The sequence below is a fragment of the Copadichromis virginalis genome, linkage group LG11, assembly GCF_057382275.1.
Source record: "Copadichromis virginalis isolate Kocher_CV1m ecotype Utaka linkage group LG11, C_Virginalis_male_GT1.1, whole genome shotgun sequence".
NCBI lineage: Eukaryota > Metazoa > Chordata > Actinopteri > Cichliformes > Cichlidae > Copadichromis > Copadichromis virginalis.
Window position 1 is genome coordinate 20,082,355 of NC_140628.1, and position 18,620 is coordinate 20,100,974.

The 18,620-nt window shown below is 41.8% G+C and overlaps 1 protein-coding gene across 1 annotated transcript; it reads left to right on the forward strand.

The window, feature by feature from the left end:
- The first annotated feature begins 11,804 nt into the window (after positions 1-11,804).
- Positions 11,805-13,518, forward strand: LOC146698427 (chemerin-like receptor 1). Its single transcript, XM_085472671.1, has 2 exons — positions 11,805-11,863; positions 11,964-13,518. Exons 1-2 carry the CDS (start codon positions 11,854-11,856, stop codon positions 13,037-13,039), a joined length of 1,086 nt encoding a protein of 361 aa, XP_085328797.1. The 5' UTR covers positions 11,805-11,853; the 3' UTR covers positions 13,040-13,518.
- The last annotated feature ends 5,102 nt before the right edge of the window (positions 13,519-18,620 follow it).

Consider the following 18,620-nt stretch of genomic DNA (forward strand, 5'->3'; position numbering starts at 1 on the left):
AACTTTGAATTTCAAGTCCTTTAGAGTCCTAAAAAAAACAAAAAAAGAATGTTGCAGTTATATGCTAAATGTAAATATTAGAACATGTAATTTTTAAATCTGTATTTTTCTCAACACATGACGAAATAGTGAACTTAGAAAATATACACAAATTGTGAAATTGCACCTCTATAAAATGCAGCTCAATTAAACTTAGCTCCAAGAATAATTTTCACCGACAGTTCTGAGATAAGCTGCATGTTAGTCTTGGATGCGCTTGTAGGACGGGCTTTAAAATCGGATGACAAAAATATCATACACATTAAAAAAAACTGTATCACCAATGTAGCCTGGACAACATTTGCTAGTTAGATGAAGTCAGCTATCTCATCGTAGCAAAAGAGAAGGACCACCTACTGTTCTTTATGCAACTTCAACTGTCGGAGAAAATTGGAAGTTGTTCCATCTCTGTCTGTGATTCTCTTCTTGCATGTTTTGCATATTGCATTTCGGTTTTTTGTTGACTACTTCATAGTTTATGTACCTGAAAAAAATAACTCCTTGCAGCATTTTTGAGGGTTTTTTTTTTCCTTTTCTTTTTTTAAAAAATCTGGTTAATTTAATTGGCTGTGCTACAGCTCACGCACACATACGTACAGAGTGTGGTTTGAATAAATGATGCACACTTTCTATATAATATGCGTGTTAAATTTTATATTTGGGGTGAAATATCAAGTCTTTTCAAGTAAACCGGATCAAGTCCAATTCGAGTCCCAGGTCATTGGTGTAAAAGTCCAAGTCAAGTCACAAGTCTTAGAACATTTTTTCAAGTCAAGTCTAAAGTCATAAAATTAATGACTAGAGTCTGGCTCGAGTCCAAGTCATGTGACTCGAGTCCACACCTCTGCAGTGTAGCATGGGGCATTTCTTTGTTGTAACATAAAAGCACCACTGATCCACTGCTCTGACAGGAAGTTGCCCAACAGAGATAAGTTTTCAGATATAACTTTGTCATAGATATTTTTAACAATTTGAGAATGTTCTTCTTCACTCGCATATTTATACTGTGTTAAACCTCCATTATTATTGTCATTAATTATACTATAAATTTGTTTTGGACATTGATTCTGATTCTAATTTCTGTTAAGATATTGCCATTGCTCAAGGATATCTCCAAAAAGGAGTTTGTAGTATATAGCTTTCCCTTTCAATTAGCCCCACAGGGCCTTGTTCTTGTTTGTTTTCCTGCTCACACAAGCACTACACACATTTTTGATAAAAGAGATTTTCAATTCAAAGGTCAGGCACACTGTTCACCTTTTTGTTACCTCACGATTTGTTCCCCATATCAGTTTAACGCATAATTTATTGAGAACCACCTGATACATTGTGGGTTTTGACAGTGTCCACTTTCTGTCACGGCAGGCAGGAGTGAAGAACCCAAATGCAGACTCATACACGGAAGCGAAACTTAAAGTCAAAAAGCAGCTTTATTGCTGGCACTAGTAAACACAGAACTGAACTAAACAATACTACGAACAGAACACAGAACACATATATGACGGGACGGCGCGACACTGAGCAGACTAAACTAGACACCATATACAGAGGGTAACAGGGGAAAGAGGTAGCAGCAGTTAATTACACATGACAAAAGCTAAACTGAATGTGATGACTGAATGGTAAATGGTAAATGGCCTGCATTTGTACAGCGCTTTTCTAGTCCCTAAGGACCCCAAAGTGCTTCACACTACATTCAGTCATTCACCCATTCACACACTGGCAATGGCAAGCTACATTGTAGCCACAGCTGCCCTGGGGCGCACTGACAGAGGCGTAGATACAGACTGAAGACTACCAAAGAAAAACAGGAAGCACACAGAGACGCAGACAGACCTAACAGAGGAGGAATCGCAAAAGCAAACCAAGACTAGAAACACAGAATCAAAACCCAAGACACTAACAATGACACATAATAACAAAACCGAGGATAAATAATAATACAAAACCGAAAACACTGGGTCACCGACCCAGGATCGTGACACTTTCCACTAATCCAAATTCCCAGGACTTTCATTTCATCTTTAACCTCCATCCATATTATGGGTATCTTTACTGAGTAAGATGCTCTAACCTGGACATAACCTAGCTAAATAACATAGGGTGCTATTCTCATTACAAATAAGAATAGCACCTAACTTTACAAAATTAACATTTCTATTCTCCTAACAAAACGGTAATGAAAACCTGAAACTTTATATTCTGCCCTCACTCCTACACTGGATACAGTTATGCAGATAGATAAACTCCTCGACAACTGACAGGTGTATTGTCCCTTTTATTGACGCTGCCTTCAATTATCAACAGAGTGAAACTACAAACAGAAGAAATAAGCAATATTCAGTCTATATATTCACACGATAATGCAAATCAGTTGACTAAACTAGCTAACATTGGAAAGAAAGTAAATCTGAATACAGTACACCTTAGGGCTGCACGATTTTGCATAAAATGAGAATCACGATTTTTTGGCTTAGAATTGAGATCACGATTCTCTTTTCCAGTATAAATATTTATTGCACTTATTAACTGCACATCAACTTCGTAACAGTTGAGACTGAACATAAAAACAATAAATAAACATAAAAACAATAAATGTCTCACGTTTTGTTGTTGTTGCAAAATGTTGTACTGCTTGAAATTCCGTCTCCACCGTTGCTCGACACTGCGTGTATAGAGCAGGTAGTGCAACAATAGAAAAATAGTTGCGGGACGGCACTGTGTAGCGTTTGTCTAGGGTGTTGATCATTTTCCTAAATCCCTCGTTTTGCACAGTGTTGATGGGAGCCATATCTTTGGTCAGGTGATAAGTGATAGCCTCCGTAATTTCTTTGTGCCTGCGGGAGTTCGCCGTGTATAGGGAAGCGCTGTATAAGGTTCCCGTTATTGATGTTTGGTTGGTTGACCGGGACGGATTTTCTCCTGTCACTTTCTCGTCATCCCTGACGTGCTCTCCGTTGTTTTTTCCCTGCTAATTTTAGCATCACACGGCACAGCTTCTGTATCACGTGGTATAAGGCTCTGCCCATGTCATTTGTTGAGCAGGAAGAGTGAGCGCTTGTTTTCATGCAGAGTACGTCCTGGATCAAAATGCGGTACAATCGTCGTCTTTTTTTTTTTTTAATCGTTGTCATTTGGAAATGAGATCGCACATAAGTATGAATCGAGATCGCGATTTTCTAACGATTAATCGTGCAGCCCTAGTACACCTTTAACCATAAAAGTGCATAAATAATAGCAAATATAGTTGCATTAACTCTTGTTCAACTTAAATACTCACAAGCGATGCTTTCTGTAAAACAACGAAGAGGATGGATGCAGATGTTTATCCGAACAACATGCTGAGTCAGTCTTTTCTCAAAGTGTGCTGCATTACTAACGCTACAGCTAATAACAAACAAATCTTGGCATGAAAGAACTGTAGTGACTCTTGCTGGTGGGAAGAAGAACTACACCAGCACACTTTACATTTTATAACTATTTTACTGCACTATTTAATGTATGACCTTGTCTGGGGTACTTCTTCGTATGCTAAAGTAGGCTGTCCTAATTTGTGGTAAGTAAACATTAGCTTTTGTGTTCTCATTCTGAAAGGATACTTTTTCCTCTCGGTCACTGCATTAAGTCTCAAGTTGGGGCATGTGTTCTGTGTCTTTATTGTTCTCTTGTGTCTCTGTATCCTCTTCATGTTGGTTGCTCTAGTATCACTGTTCCACTTTCTGGATTGAACTCTGACGCCTCTGTCCACCATGGCTGTTTAAAATGTTCCCCCTGTTCTGTCGGAGGTCCTCTGATTCCTCTCTATTCATCCTCATCCTCTGAACTGTGCTCTTGCTTATGTTCCTGTTGTTTTTCTGTTTTTGCTTTCTCAGTTCTGCATGTCAGTTGAATTTTTCCACTGGCAAGAAGTCACACGACTGCAGGAGGTTCCTGTGGACAACCCTGATATGCCCCTTGACATTCTCTGGCTTGATTTCATATACTGGGCTATCCTTATGTTTCCTGTGTGTCACCCAAAACACCTAGCCCTCCCAGAATGATCTCAATTTCCCTGGTCCTCTATCTTCTCACTGAAATTTCAGACCAGTAATCTGCACTATGGGTATAGCTCCGTACCAAGTGTTTTGCTGCCATAGAAAATTTTCCCTGATCAACTTTCCTTATAGGCTGTTGCTGAGGCCAGTTTGTAACCATTCTTCATGCAAGCCTTCCACTTCTCAGTATAGTCTTGATGGGAAGGGCTTTGGGCTTTAGCTGTGAGACCAAAAACCATCTGAATAGGGAGTCTGGTGTTTCGCCAAAACAAGAGGAAGTAAGCAGTAACTTGTAAGCACCAACAGTAAGCAACCTGGCCTCACTGCGCATACAGTTATAAGCATGGACCGCCTTTACCACAGATGCTTTCCAATCTGCTTTTGCTCCATCTGCAAGGTTGCAAAGCATGGCCAGCAGTATTCTACTAAATCTTTCTACCTGGCCATTTCCCCAGGGGTGGTATAGTGTGGTTCTGGATCTCTTAACTCAACTGTATTCTTACAGCTTGGCAAAGAGTTTGTTTACAAACTCTCTTTCCTGGTCCTGATGGAGCCGTATTGGAAACCAAAATTCAAGATGAAATCTCCAAATATTTTTTCTACAGCTGTTTTGGCACTTTTATTTCTGCAGGGGTTAGTCTGAGCAAATTACGTAAAGTGGTCCATTGCCACGAGGATATATTCATACCCTCCCTTACATTTCTCTAGATGCAATTAAAAAAAAAGAAAATGAAGGTTTTCGATTGCCCTAGTCAAAGTCTGGACTTAGATACGATCGAGATTTTTCGGCTCAGTCAGTCATGCTCAGAAATACTTATAGTTCTTGGTGTCAAGGACTTCACAGCCAGTTATTACTTTTTTACACAGGACTAGGTTGGTTTATTTGGTTTATTTCCCCCTTAAAAATTAAAATCATAAAAAATGATTTCCTCACATTGTCTTTATGTAATATTAAAATTTATTTAACGATCTGAAATATGTGTGGCAAATGTGCAAATGTTAAGACATCAAAAATACTTTTTAACAGCACTGAAGATGATCAATCACAGATCCTACTTAAGGTGTGGGTGGGCAGTCATTCATCGCTGGAATGTTGATTTACATAGTTAGTGAAACCCTGGCTCTTAAAGTCAGTTGTCTTCTCAGGTGTCCTCCGAGTAATCTCCCAGTAATCTTCCGTGTGTGCAGGTTGCGGCTCCCCTCGTTGTCGCATCCTGGAGTGTAACGGTGTGTTCACACCGAACGCGATAGACGCGAACAGAGCGTCAGGTTTACATGTAAAGTCAACGGAAAAGCGCGATGACCCGCGATTGCGGCTAACGCGAAAATTCGGAAGCAGATTTGCGTCGCGAAAACGCCTGAAACACGCGTCAGTCTACCGCGTTTGGAGCGTTTGACTCGCGAAAAAAAACATGCGCGTGAGTTTTTGTGTTGCATTTTGTGCATACGCGCGTTACGCGTCTACCGCTCGAGTTGGAAAGATCTGAACTCCAGCGTCAAATCGCGCCGCGACAACCAATCAGGAGCCTGGTGACATGGCTGTGACCTAGGTCAAAAGGGCAGATCCAGCCAAAGCCCTTCATTCTTCAATGGAAGGAAGGCTAATCAACGCCATAGCAAACAACCCGGAGCTGTACGACACCAGCTGCTTTCTGTACCGAGACAGGAATATAAAGGACCGAGCTTGGAGGAAGATATGTAAAGAGATCGGGCAACCTGGTAAGTTCATTCATTTCTCTTTTGAAAGTTTTCGCTGACCCGGGGAAGCCGCAAAAAAGCTAGCAAGCCACCGCTATTTTCCCACTGACGTACAAATACCGTTCTGCTTTTATGCATGTTGTCATATAGGAATATATTTTGTTTATTAATAAACAGCACACAGTGGTCCCACTGTTCATCCGTCACTGCTTCGCTTTTTCGCTGATTTTCTTTTTCTTTTCTTTTTTTTGCACCGTACAGCATTGCATTCTGCAGCCTGATTGACAAATCTCCTTCGTGTCGTGTCTCCTGCGCTTGCCAAATTTATCATGTTTGGTTTTGATAACCATCACGTCCAATAGAAAAAACAGCACAAAAATACCCATAACTATGACCCTCATTTGGAAATAGACATCCTGCACCGCGAGGGAAAAAGGCGCACGAAAGTGGCAGGCAGATGAAGACAAACCGCGGCATAATAATACTTTTACGTTTTGCAATCTACAAAGGTTTGCACTTTGAGAATCAATTGTGAGAACTGTGACCAATGTTCATGTGTGTGGGGAAAACAGTGTATAAAGTGCGTGGCCAGGGGCTAGTTATTCTGAGAACCCCTGCTGCAATAAATGAGGGACCACTGTACATACTTTCTCTGATTATATTCAACCTGTTAACATTTAATACTGTATTGATAGAGCCAACTGATTCTGCAGCAGAGCATCCCCTGTTGCTTCTCCTGGCTGCCCAGTCCCTGAGCTCCTGCTGCTGCACCCACAGATATGTACAGCAAGCACTGATACCTTTTTAGTTGGTGGGATTGCCTTGTGATCACCTTTACTAAATATCTACAACCAATCTGATTATATCCTGTTTTTGTTTTGTTTTTTTCAATGTTGAAATTAAAATCTAGTAGCAGCCTTCTCATTTCTTTGTGTTTTGTGCTGTTTTACAGGCCCACAGGGGAGGACGGCTCTGAGGCAGATGAGGGACGGGTCCCAGGACGGTCCATCGGCGGTGGAGCTGGCCATCCTGGTGTCCCTGAAGAGGCCACACCAGTCTTCAATGGAGCATTTCCTCCTCAGCCTTGTTCCTGCTCTGGAGAGCAGCTGGTCCTTTTTATTCCTGTCTCTCTGTAAATTCTTATATTTTATATATTTATGTTTAATGTTTTTCTGTTTGAGAATTTTAATATTACTTCAAATAAATTTTTATAATGACTAATGTCTCAGTTCTACTACACAGCAAATGTTGGCACACGACTTGACACATGTAGAATTTATTTCATATTATACTAATGACAGAATATACCAATACAGTGGGATGCAAAAGTTTGGGCAACCTTGTTAATAGACATTATTTTCCTGTATAAATCGTTGGTTGTTACAATAAAAAATGTCAGTTAAATATATCATACAGGAGACACACAGTGATATTTGAAAAGTGAAAAGAAGTTTACTGGATTTACAGAAAGTGTGCAATAATTGTTTAAACAAAATCGAGCAGGTGCATAAATTTGGGCACCACAAAAAAAGAAATGAAATAAATATTTAGTGTATATCAATGTGTGTGTCTCCTATATGATATATGGGTGCCTTTGTCTGGACGTGCTTCCCATCCAGAGCTCCACAGCAGAGAGGAAAGTTCCAGCGCTCCTGGAATCCCTCTGTGATGGACCGCCAGTCTCCAGGTGAAGGCACAGCCATGAAGTCGTCCACTAGACAGTCCCAGATGGCCGTCGCTACCTGGGGGATGATCTGGCTCACCGTGGACACACCAACTCTGTAACTGAACGCTTGGTCGTGAAGGAGTCCCCGGTGACAAGGAACCTGGACAAAATTGTTCAAAATTAGTATTATGTGTACTGCAGTTACAAAATACATTATTCAAATTCCAAAATACTTTTGTGATGTCAGATTTAAATCACAAAACTTAAATCTTACATAAAACATTTTGTAATTACAAGGATAAAACAGTTGTGTTTTGTTTGTTTAACTTTAACATATCATAATTTGATTGGTAGCAACTTTTGCCACTACAGTGTGCCAATCACGCATAATTCCTAAACATGTCAATCAGGTAGGAATGAAGTTAGACATTAATAGAAATAAAGAGTTGTGTGTTGACATGTAACCCTTTCCTTGCTTAAATCATTAATATTTTTGAAAAATTAATCTGTGATAAGACATATCTTATCAAGATAGAACCATGTAACTAAAGATGAACCAAACTGTTCAGTTTTATATAACTCTGTTTTAATAAAGGCTGGTGACCCCTGTTATAGTCTGACAGCTGCAGGGATTATATACAAATATTCAACTATCCCAGAATTAAACCAGGTCTAAATAAAAAAAGGAGTGAGTATCACTACAAAGATTAACCTACAGTGGTCCTAATACCAGTTTGATATCAGCAAACACCGAGAGCATACGTATGACACCACAGCCATGCTATCAATGCAAACACTGATAACAGCATAAATTGAATTAAATCAGGACTTGATGAGACCTTTCGAGTATCACTAGAAATATTATAAACAGTCGTCTCCGTACCACAGTTTGCTATCAGTAAACACCAACGGCATTCATTGATAGCATAGCACATCCATGTTAGCAGTCTATAAACGATAGTTTAGCATATTAGCACAGGTATCAATAAAGGATTACCGTATTAAACACTTTTACTAACCTCAGGCAGACGGACAGGCGCTCTGCAGGTGGGATTGAGCGCCTGTAGTTGGTGTCTAGGCGGGCGATTCTTGGACAAACGCGGGACAGCAGGTCCTCAAACTGGGCGAGGGGAAGACGGCGATATTGCTGAAGTCGGCCGTCATCCAGGCGCAGCTCCTGGAGCAAGTGTTGAAACTCACCAAACTGCTCACGCGTCTGGAGGACCTGATGGACCCAGGTACGGCGAGGACGTCCTTAACGCTGCTGCTCTGCTCTCCACAGTAAATAGAGAAGGGAGACTCTCTCTTCAAACGCTAGCTCGACAGCTGACAAAGGTACCGGTCTGGCACAACTTCCTCCCACATCCCTCCCACATTTCCGGTTCACGCGCGTCAAAGTATGCAATTTTGAGGCGCGATGGATTTTTCTTGGACACGCGTTGAGGTGCGAATGTGCACGCGTCAAATTAGGGCCGTTTGGGGCGTTTTCGTTCGCGTCTATCGCGTTCGGGGTGAACACACCGTAAGAGAGCGTGTAGGAGAGGAAGGTGCTGGGGAATAGAATTGTGATGTCATTGTTACACTTCTGGGAGTTGCAGTAGGGATCAATGTTTGTCAATGTTGTCAGTTTATTGGAGATTATGTATCGGAATTTCAGGAGCAGGACCATGCCTCCAAACACGCTCCTTCCGGCTGTCATCTATATAGGTTCCCCCAGTTCTGCAAGCTGATCATTCTCGTTTACGTGCCCCACCCTCCCTCCCTCCTTGTTCTCTATTCTTTAACTTCTTCGCTTCTATTTAGTACATGGTGATCTGCCAGGCCCGGGAGACATCGCCAGTCCCCTTCGAGGCCTTCCCCAAACTGCAGCTTAATTCATGTCAAAGCCATTCACCTTTACCTACTAAAACGCTGTCAAACCTAAAATGAGGACGTGGGCCCAGCTAGTGAATTGTAGTTTCATAGTTAAGTGAAACATTTATTCTTTCAGGTTTAAAGTTGATAGTGAATTTGATGTTGTAAAGTATATTTCAAGTGTGCTGCAGAGGTTCACATGACGTTATGGACTTTGGTCACAAGGTGCCAGAATTCAGAAAGGTGAGGGTTAAGCCGGAAAGATTTTAATACATTACATTGCCAAAAGTATTCTCTGTAAACCCCTAACTCGAGTGACATCGCATTCTTCAAACTATAAGGTTTAATATGAAGCAGGTCCACCCTACAAATCTTCAGGGAAAGCTATCCACAAGGTTTAGGAGTGTGTTTATGGGAAGTTTTGGCCATTCTTCCAGAAGCAGATTTATTAGGATGAGAAATCCTGGCTCACACCAAACTTTACACTTGCTGCAATGCAATCAGACAAGTAGCATTTACCTGGGAACCACCAAACCCAGATTTGTCAGTGGAATTTCCAAATGGAGAGGTGTGATTGGTCACTCCAGAGAACAAGTTGTCATGGTCCTTGTGCCTCGCTGGTCGACTCTCCATTAGGCAACATAGTTGTTTCTGTTTTTTACTCTCTCCCTCCTTCCTCTCCCGCTCTCGCTCTCTGTCTTTCGCCGCAGCGATGCTCATTACGGGCTCCCGCTGCTGGCCCACACACCTGCTCTCATCACCACACCGGTCGCTGATCCCAGCTGATTGCTATTTAAGATGGCGGATCTGCGCTAGTCTTCGCTGAATCGTTGAGCTATCGGCGTCAGTCAAACCTGCAAATCTGAACCTGTGTATCTGTGCGTGTTGTGACTATCCTGCTAACCGGACCTTTTGTGTGTGTAGATCTTTTCTGGAACCTGATTATGGACTACGAGAGGAGTGGCAGTGGAGAAGGAGTTGGAGTTTTGTACAGAAGGTGTGGAGCACCTCTTCCCAACCTGTTTCCCCACGGACCCCTTTCCCCTGCACATTGTGTATATTCACTTGGTGTTGTGTTCACTGTAAATAAATGCACTATCTTTCACCTAAGGAAAACCTGGCCTGTGTGTGAGTCCCTTTAAGAAACCTTATCACAAGTCTTCACTGCTTTAGAATCTAGTGCCAGCCTACTTTACCGCACTGCATCTAATGCTGTCCATTGTGCTCGGTGATCTAAGGCCTGGAAGTAGCTGCTCAGCCATGGAAATTCCATGGAGCTCTCTATGTGCTGTTTTTGAGCTCATCTGGAGCCCATGTGAAGTTTCAACGTCTGCAGCAACTGATTCTGCAGAAAGTGACTTCTACACACCAATTGCCTCAGCATACACTGACCCCACTGTGTGATTTTCCGTTGCCTACAACTTTATGGCTGAGTTGCTGTTGTCCCTTAAACTTTATTATAATACCACAAACAGCTGACTCTGGAATGTTTAGTAATGAGGAAATTTCATGACTGAACTTGTTAGTAGTTTGTAGCATTCTAGTCTGGTACCACACTGGAATTCCCTGAGCTCTTGAAAGCTACACTTTCTTTCACAAATGTTTGCTGAAGCAGTCTGCATGGCTACCTGCTTGATTATATACACTGTTGACATGAAAGTGATCGAAACACCTAAATTCAATGATTTGGATGGGTGAGTGAATACTTTTAGAGAAATAGCATTGATGCATCTTGTCTGTTTCACTTCCACCTTTCTATGAAGCTGTTTGCATTTATCTTGGGTGAAGCTTGAGATGCATAGAGAATAATGATGTCATAATGCTGTGTAAAGTTCTTGGTAAATGTGTATTTGCTTAGGTGAACACTTTTAAGGAGTCACCCGTCCATATTTAACAAGATGATCTATGTTGTGTATTTATTTATTTATCTAATTATTGACCTGTTGGTGCTTTTGTCCTATACTTGCTTAATGCCTATAGGCCACCATCAAAGGCAGGCAGAGGCTTGGAGCCCAATGCCAGACTTTGACATTTAACAATAGTTATCTTAGCTAGTACCTTAGTATGTCTTGCTAGGCACACCAAAGTCTGTTGTTACTGAGTCAGGTGCACCAAACTGGGGGTCAGAGTGGGAAAAGCAGCAGTTGACTGCACTGCCTTGACTTGTTAGTACACATGACTGTTTAAGTTGATCAGTCAGAGACTTCGCACGTTCACACCTCTAATTTCACACCTCTAAAAGGTGTTTCCAGCAATGTTTCCAGGAAAACATTAATAAAATATATGTAACTACAAATAATTTCTCAGTGAAATATGATAACACTCTTAGTGAAATAAATACTGCTCTTCCAAGATTTGTTCAACCTTTCAGTTTAATCATGGAAATATTAAATAATATCCAGCAAATATATCACTCAGCCTTTCCTGCTGCATGAGCATATTCTGAGATGTTTCTCTTCTCTTTTGCATAAACTGAGAGGGAGGAGTAATGGCAGCAAATAAAAGCAGTAAAAGACAGAGACGAGTGTAGATTAAAGACCGACTCTCTCAGCTAAAAGGAACATGGGGTCTGGTGAGAAACTTTCGACATACATTAGCATTTCTTTTAAACTATGTCAGCTAAAAGATAATATGAACTTTTGATAAACTGAATAAAGTGATTTTTGTTTTAGGTAACATTAGTTCGGCTGCAAATCCATCACATGGACTGGAATCAGCTTTGAGACACATACAAACAGCCTCCATTCTCATCTACTGTGTGATATTTATAGTTGGAACTTTGGGCAATGCTCTGGTTATCTATGTGACGGGGTTAAAAATGAAGAAAACAGTCGAGACAGTTTGGTTTCTCAACCTGGCCATAGCTGACTTCCTCTTCACGGCCTTCCTGATTTTCTCGATCATTTCTCTCTCTCAGAGTCACCGATGGCCTTTTGGACAATTCATGTGCAAGCTCAACAACTTTGTCACTTTAGTCAACATGTTTGCCAGCATTTTTACTCTGACAGCTATGAGTGCTGATCGTTGTTTGTCCATCTGGGTGGTGGTGTGGGCACACAACAAGCGCACAGTCTGCAAAGCTCGGCTCATATGTGTTGGTATCTGGGTGACTGCTGCGATCTGCAGCACTCCTTATGCCACTTTTCGCACTGTTGTGGAATACAATGGGGCACATTCCTGTGGTTATTCTATGACACATGAACAGAAATGGAGTCTCCACATTTTTCGCTTTCTTATGGGCTTTGTGATCCCATTCCTGGTCATATTTGTGTCTTATGTGGCCATAGGCATACGTGCAATGCGCATGTCAAGAACAAGGAGACGCAGATCTCGCCGAATCATTTTCTTCATCATTTTTGCATTCTTCATCTGCTGGTTGCCCTTCCATGTTTGCAGTTTTATAGAAATAAAGGCTGTGACTAACCCAGACCTCAGGAACATTGTTAGAATCATGGGTTCTCTGACTTTGAGTCTGGCTTTTCTGAACAGCTGCCTGAACCCCATCCTTTATGTTTTCATGTGTGAAGAATTCATGAAGAAGCTTCGGCAGTCCGTATGTTTTGTACTTGAGAGTGCTCTGGCAGAGGACCACATGTCGTTCTTGTCCACTCGCTCCATGTCAACCTTTTCAAATACTGCCCAAAAGTCAGAAGCTGCTGCAACTTCAAAGAGGACTGACACGGCTGATTTGAAATCCTTCACAGAAAGCAAAGTGATCGTCACTCAGGAGACACCGAGCACTGAATAAGATTTCAACATCAGGTAATTTCAACTGAAAAAAAAAATCTTTTTTAATTGTTCGTGTCAAATTGACTGACACAGTGCAGTCATGCATAGATATTAAAAAGTGTGTGTTAAATTGTTACTTTGTTATAAATTGTTCTTACTGTTGCAGGGAGTATCTCGCTGTGCTCCCTCCAAGTGTAAGAAAGAAATGTTACGACTTTTCTGATTAGTCACAGTAACAGAAACCCTTTGTGGCTTTGCTTCAGCTTAAAGTTGTGATTATTGATTTACTGATTAAAACAACCAATGTTACATGAAATGTGTTTTTTAAGGGTTTTCAAGATTACATTTGGTAAGATTTCTATTTGTGTACATAACTTTTTCATCTTCGAGCTTGTTAAACCATGTTTATTAGTATCTGCATCTATTACACTGTCAGAGACTCAACATTTATTGGTCTCTATGTATTTTTAACCTGTGAATAAAAACATGCCGATTAAATGCTTTTGTCTGTCTTCATGACAAACCTGACATACACACTGCTTCACCTCTGATCTAACAGGATGTCACAGTGTTCTATATTTGACTTGGAACACACTATCTAAATAACTATGAAGTGCAGGAAATGAACCACAGATTCACTCAGCTAGTTCTAGGTATCTTGCTGCACGCATATACTGTACAGGCCTTTCTCACTCTGGGACTCAATATCAGAGCAGTAGTAATTACACTATTCACTCTAAATGTTCTTACTAAAAAAGTTGCTAAAAGTTTGCCTTTCATGAGGAAAGATATTGAACTGTAAAAGCCATAGTAAATATCAGTAATGTTTGGTTTTCACTAAGGATTTCCAGAGGTAAGCAAGGTTATTTGCCAAGTCAGCATCATCAAAACTTTCTATGATTTATATCCAGTAGATTCTGCAGAACTGTAAAATTATACAATATATTGCTATATATTATACTGATATATTTATCACTTTGCCTACACTACACTGCACTTAACATACATTTCTGAACTGGTCTTCATCATTTGTGTCCTTTCTTCTACTAGCTGCAATTCTAGCAGTATAAAAGGAAGTAAGAAGAAGGAGTGTAAAAACATTTTATATATGTTATAAATCACTCACATCAATCATACACACATTCCTGTGACAATGCAATGCACAGTTCTTCAGTGGTTTTAATGAGGTGTGGCTTTTGATGGATCTTTCAGTCCAGTCCTTGTGTAATTCAGCATTCCTCAGCTATTTTTCCCTGTTTCCCTACCTTAAAAGTGGCTTCTTGACAGCCACCTTGATGAGCCTTCATCATGAGCAGTAGATGGATCAGCTGAAGGGCCAGATGCATGTCTAATGTTTTGTGTCAATTAAATGCTTGTTTTTTCTCCTAACTCTTAAGGACATGACTTTCAGATACTTTTTGTAGTACTGAAAGAGAGTACTACACTATTTGACTGCAAATAGTCTGTAGGCCTGCTACTTCTTTTCCGGTTCCTCATTTTTTAAGCACACAAAAATGCAATTTTATGAATGTCAAACTGTGTCATCATTGACATTTTTTCACAGAGCCAACAAAAGAAATGAAAACAAATTATGTTTTTGTGAGTCTGCTAATAACAAATTGCAAACTGAAAGGAACAATTTAAAATGAGTCCGTTGCTAAGTTGTCTGTTATGTGTTGACACAACACTCATTCATTCCTTGAGCTAGATGCATTTTTATACTTATCATATCTTACTTACTATCTTACTATCTTACTCATATGTCAGTGTTAAATGGCTTTAAAAAATCCTCTGAAAATGATCAGCTACAAGGACTGAACTGAAAGTGAATGAAAAAGCAGCTGATGTCAAAAGGAAAACCTTCAGGAAGGCTGAAGAACTATTGCTCAAGATCCCTTGATCAACGGCAAAACATTACAAGAAAGTCAGATTCCTTGGAAGAGAAATACAAGAAGCACTTCAAGAACACACCCTTCCACCAACGCAGTTCACTCTCTGGGCAGCATTTACTTTTAAGGAAATAGTGCTGTAATTTTTAAATATTTGTTTTTGTTTTGTTATTTTTAAACATAGCCTACTTTACAAAGTTTGTAGCGGAGTAAAAGAAAAGAATAGAAGTTTGATCTTAATTGACCTTGACAAAAAAGTCAAAAGTCCAGTAAAACGTGAGATTTAGTACATTATCTCCATCTAAAACCAACAATTACACTTTGTCCTCTGTCTGAGTCTGAGACCACTACACCAAGCACCAATTATCTAATCTTTACAAGTCCTGCTATGATCAAGGGGACATCCTGGGCTTTCTATTGTTACTATGGAGGCATGTGACACACGACACAGGAGCTCTAGTTTTACACTCCAACTTTATTCACCTCCAAACATGAACTGAGCATATTGTGCCCAAACACAGCAGAACCCTTCCTCCCAGCTTGGGTGTGAGTGGAACCCTCTAGTGGGTTGTCACACATGCCCCCTCCAAACACCCAAACAACAGTCCACTAGTCCAGGACCCGGGGCTTAATCGTCCAGAATGGCTGAAACAGGAAGTCCAAGAACTGGCTGTGGGTTCACCAGGCCGGGAAAGACAGGCCAAACCCTCCGCCGGCTACACAAGTGCCAGCGGGCACGGAGCAATCTAAGAAGGAGGGTCAGAGTCCAATGTTCCGGCAGCAGGTGGGCGGCCGCGGCGGGGGGCCCAGGCCGGAACCACAGGAGCATCCTGCAGAACGTGTGCAGGCTGAACACTGAAACTACCTCCTGCCAGCCCCCAAAATCCAAAACAAAATAATTGGGACCTGGTGCAATAACCCGAAACAGGCCGTCATAAAGCAAACGCAAAGGGGGTTGATGGGCGTCATGCCAAACAAAAACAAAAGGAGAAGATTCCAACAAAAACATCTGGTAGGCATTGGTGCACGAGACCAGGGACAGAAAAGGGGGCTCCAGGGGGGCGGAGAGCCAGCACCGAGACATCAAAACATGGGTGGGGGCTCTCAGGCAAAAATTCCCCGGGGACGCGGAGGGGTTGCCCAAGGACCAGTTCAGCGGGAGAAACCCCAAGGTCCTCCTTAACCGTGCCGCACAACCCCAACAAAACCCAAGGCAGACGGTCGACCCAGTTACCACTCGTTAAGGAAGCATGGAGTGCGACCTTGAGCGACCGGTGAAACCGCTCGCACATCCCGTTAGCCTGCAGATGGTATACCATGCCATGGACCTTGACCCCCGGGCCGTCAGCCATGGCGGACCAAAGTTCCAACATGAACTGAGGGCCTCTGTCCGAGGTAATGTCAGCGGGGGGACCAAAACAAGAAACCCACATGGACACGAACGCTCTGGCCACCACCTCAGCTGTTGTGAAAGCCAGGGGAACCACCTCCGGCCACCTGGTGGTGCAATCCACCACAGTCAAAAGGTGTGTGAAACCCTGCAACTATGGGAGCAGTCCGACCAAATCGGAGTGCACATGTTCGAAACACCTACCAGGAATGCGGAAAGGTTTCAGGGGCGCCTGAGTGTGCCTGTGGACCTTCAAGCATTGGCATGGAACGCATGTAGCAGCCCAACTCTTTACCGCTTTCCGCAGGCCCAGCCAAACAAACTTGTCACTGACCAGCTTGACCAAAGCGCGGACGCCCGGGTGAGAGAGAGCATGTATGGAGTCGAAAACACGACAGCGCCACAAAAGAGGAACAATGGGGTGCAGGCGACCTGTAGACACATCGCACAGCAAACGCGGACCACCATCCCACACTGGCATGTCTTCCAGCATGGGGACAGTCTGCGAGGACCGAAGGGCGAGGACGTCCCGGTCGGCACTCTGGTCTGCAACCATGGCGGCGTAGTCGACACCAACATACACTGGCGAGATCAGCGCGCGGGACAGGCAATCAGCGACCTGGTTGGATTTATCAGCCACGTGCCGAATGTCCATGGTAAACTCTGATATTGCCAAAAACTACCACTGCTGGCGCGCGCTTCAAGGATCAGAAACCTTGGACATGGCAAAAGTCAGAGGCTTATGGTCAACATATGCTGCGTCGCGAGATGCAGAGCCAGTAACTCTCTGTCAAAAACACTGTACTTGCGCTCCGTATCACGGAGCGTGCTACTGAAAAAGGCAAGGGGCTGCCAGATGCTGGAGACGCGTTGTTCCAACACGGCGCCCACTGCTACATCCGAAGCATCGGTGGTCAATGCGATCTCCGCTGACAGGAACGGGAACAAACTCAAAAACACATGCAAATTCCAAAACACAACGGAAGTGCTCCAGGACGCTAGGGGCAGTGTTGAGCTCGATTTGCAAAATAAACGGCAAGTTTGTCTGTATGGGACGGTCTAGTCTCCGTCGCGCTTCCCAGGTTGCCTAGCAACCATGATACTAACCGCTGGAAACGTGTCATACAACTTGGTTTGACAGAAATGAGGGAGAACATATTTTGTTCATTTGTTTGTTTGTTTGTTTCTACAAGAGCTTTGTGTGATTTGATAAGTATCTGAGGCTGAGACCACAGGACAGTAAAACATGATTTTTGGGCTTCATTTCTGTACTGAACAGTTATTTCAAGATTAGTTAGTAAATAACAATTAGCTCATGTTGTTCATGAGACTAAAGTCATATCACTTTGGTAATGTAAATATAATATGGCCAATATTATAGTTATTATATTAATCATTATTAGCTATTACAGCAGTGAACATGAACTCTGTGTCAAATACTGAGCTTCAGTACAGATTCAAGTTGCAGTTATTTATATGTCTTATCACCTTAAATCTTCACTCAAAGACAAGTATCTTTGACAGTGCATATATAGGTGTATCATATATAAGAGACAAATGTTGTTCCTTCAGTATGTTGGCATTTCTAAATTTGGCTCAATGCTTACATATATGTGTAAAAAGCAAATGTACGAGCTGTGATAACTGTTTCTGATAGAATGAAGAGTAGACTGATGTATTAAATATCAGTCTACTATTGGGTGAGAAAATCAGACCATGTCATCACTGCTTTAAGTCATACAGAATAGATATCAGAACCTTAAACAGGCTGGCTTCTGCTAAATGGGTCAAACTGGGCAGAAAGTATACAAACACATAACATCCTTATAGAATATGATGTAACACTATAGATCAACTTACCTCAGAATATATAAAGCATATAAACAATTACAGCAATATGATGCAACAAACACAGCAGTGCTACTAATCCAAAATACTCAAAGCTTCATAGAACTGAAACAAACATTTATTTTTAGGTCCATTCTGCTGCTGATACATACTTTAGGTTTCTGAATATTAAACTTGTTGCTGCCTTTCATAGTGTGTAACTTGAAGGCCCTGAGTACTTTCTCCCACACTGAAAACACTGGAATGATAAAATGATTTGAACATTACCTAATAAGACTGATTCAGCACAGACAGTTAGTTATGTTAAACTTTTCTAGCAGTCCTTCACAAACAGGGAACAGTCTGTCTATTCTCTCCATCTGTCAGCTGCTGCTGGCTCTTCCTCCTCCTCTTCCTCACACACTGCTGAGTTTGTCCTGGTGGATCATCAGGGGTGCAAAGCCTCACAGATGATGTGCAGCAGTGGGTCCCTC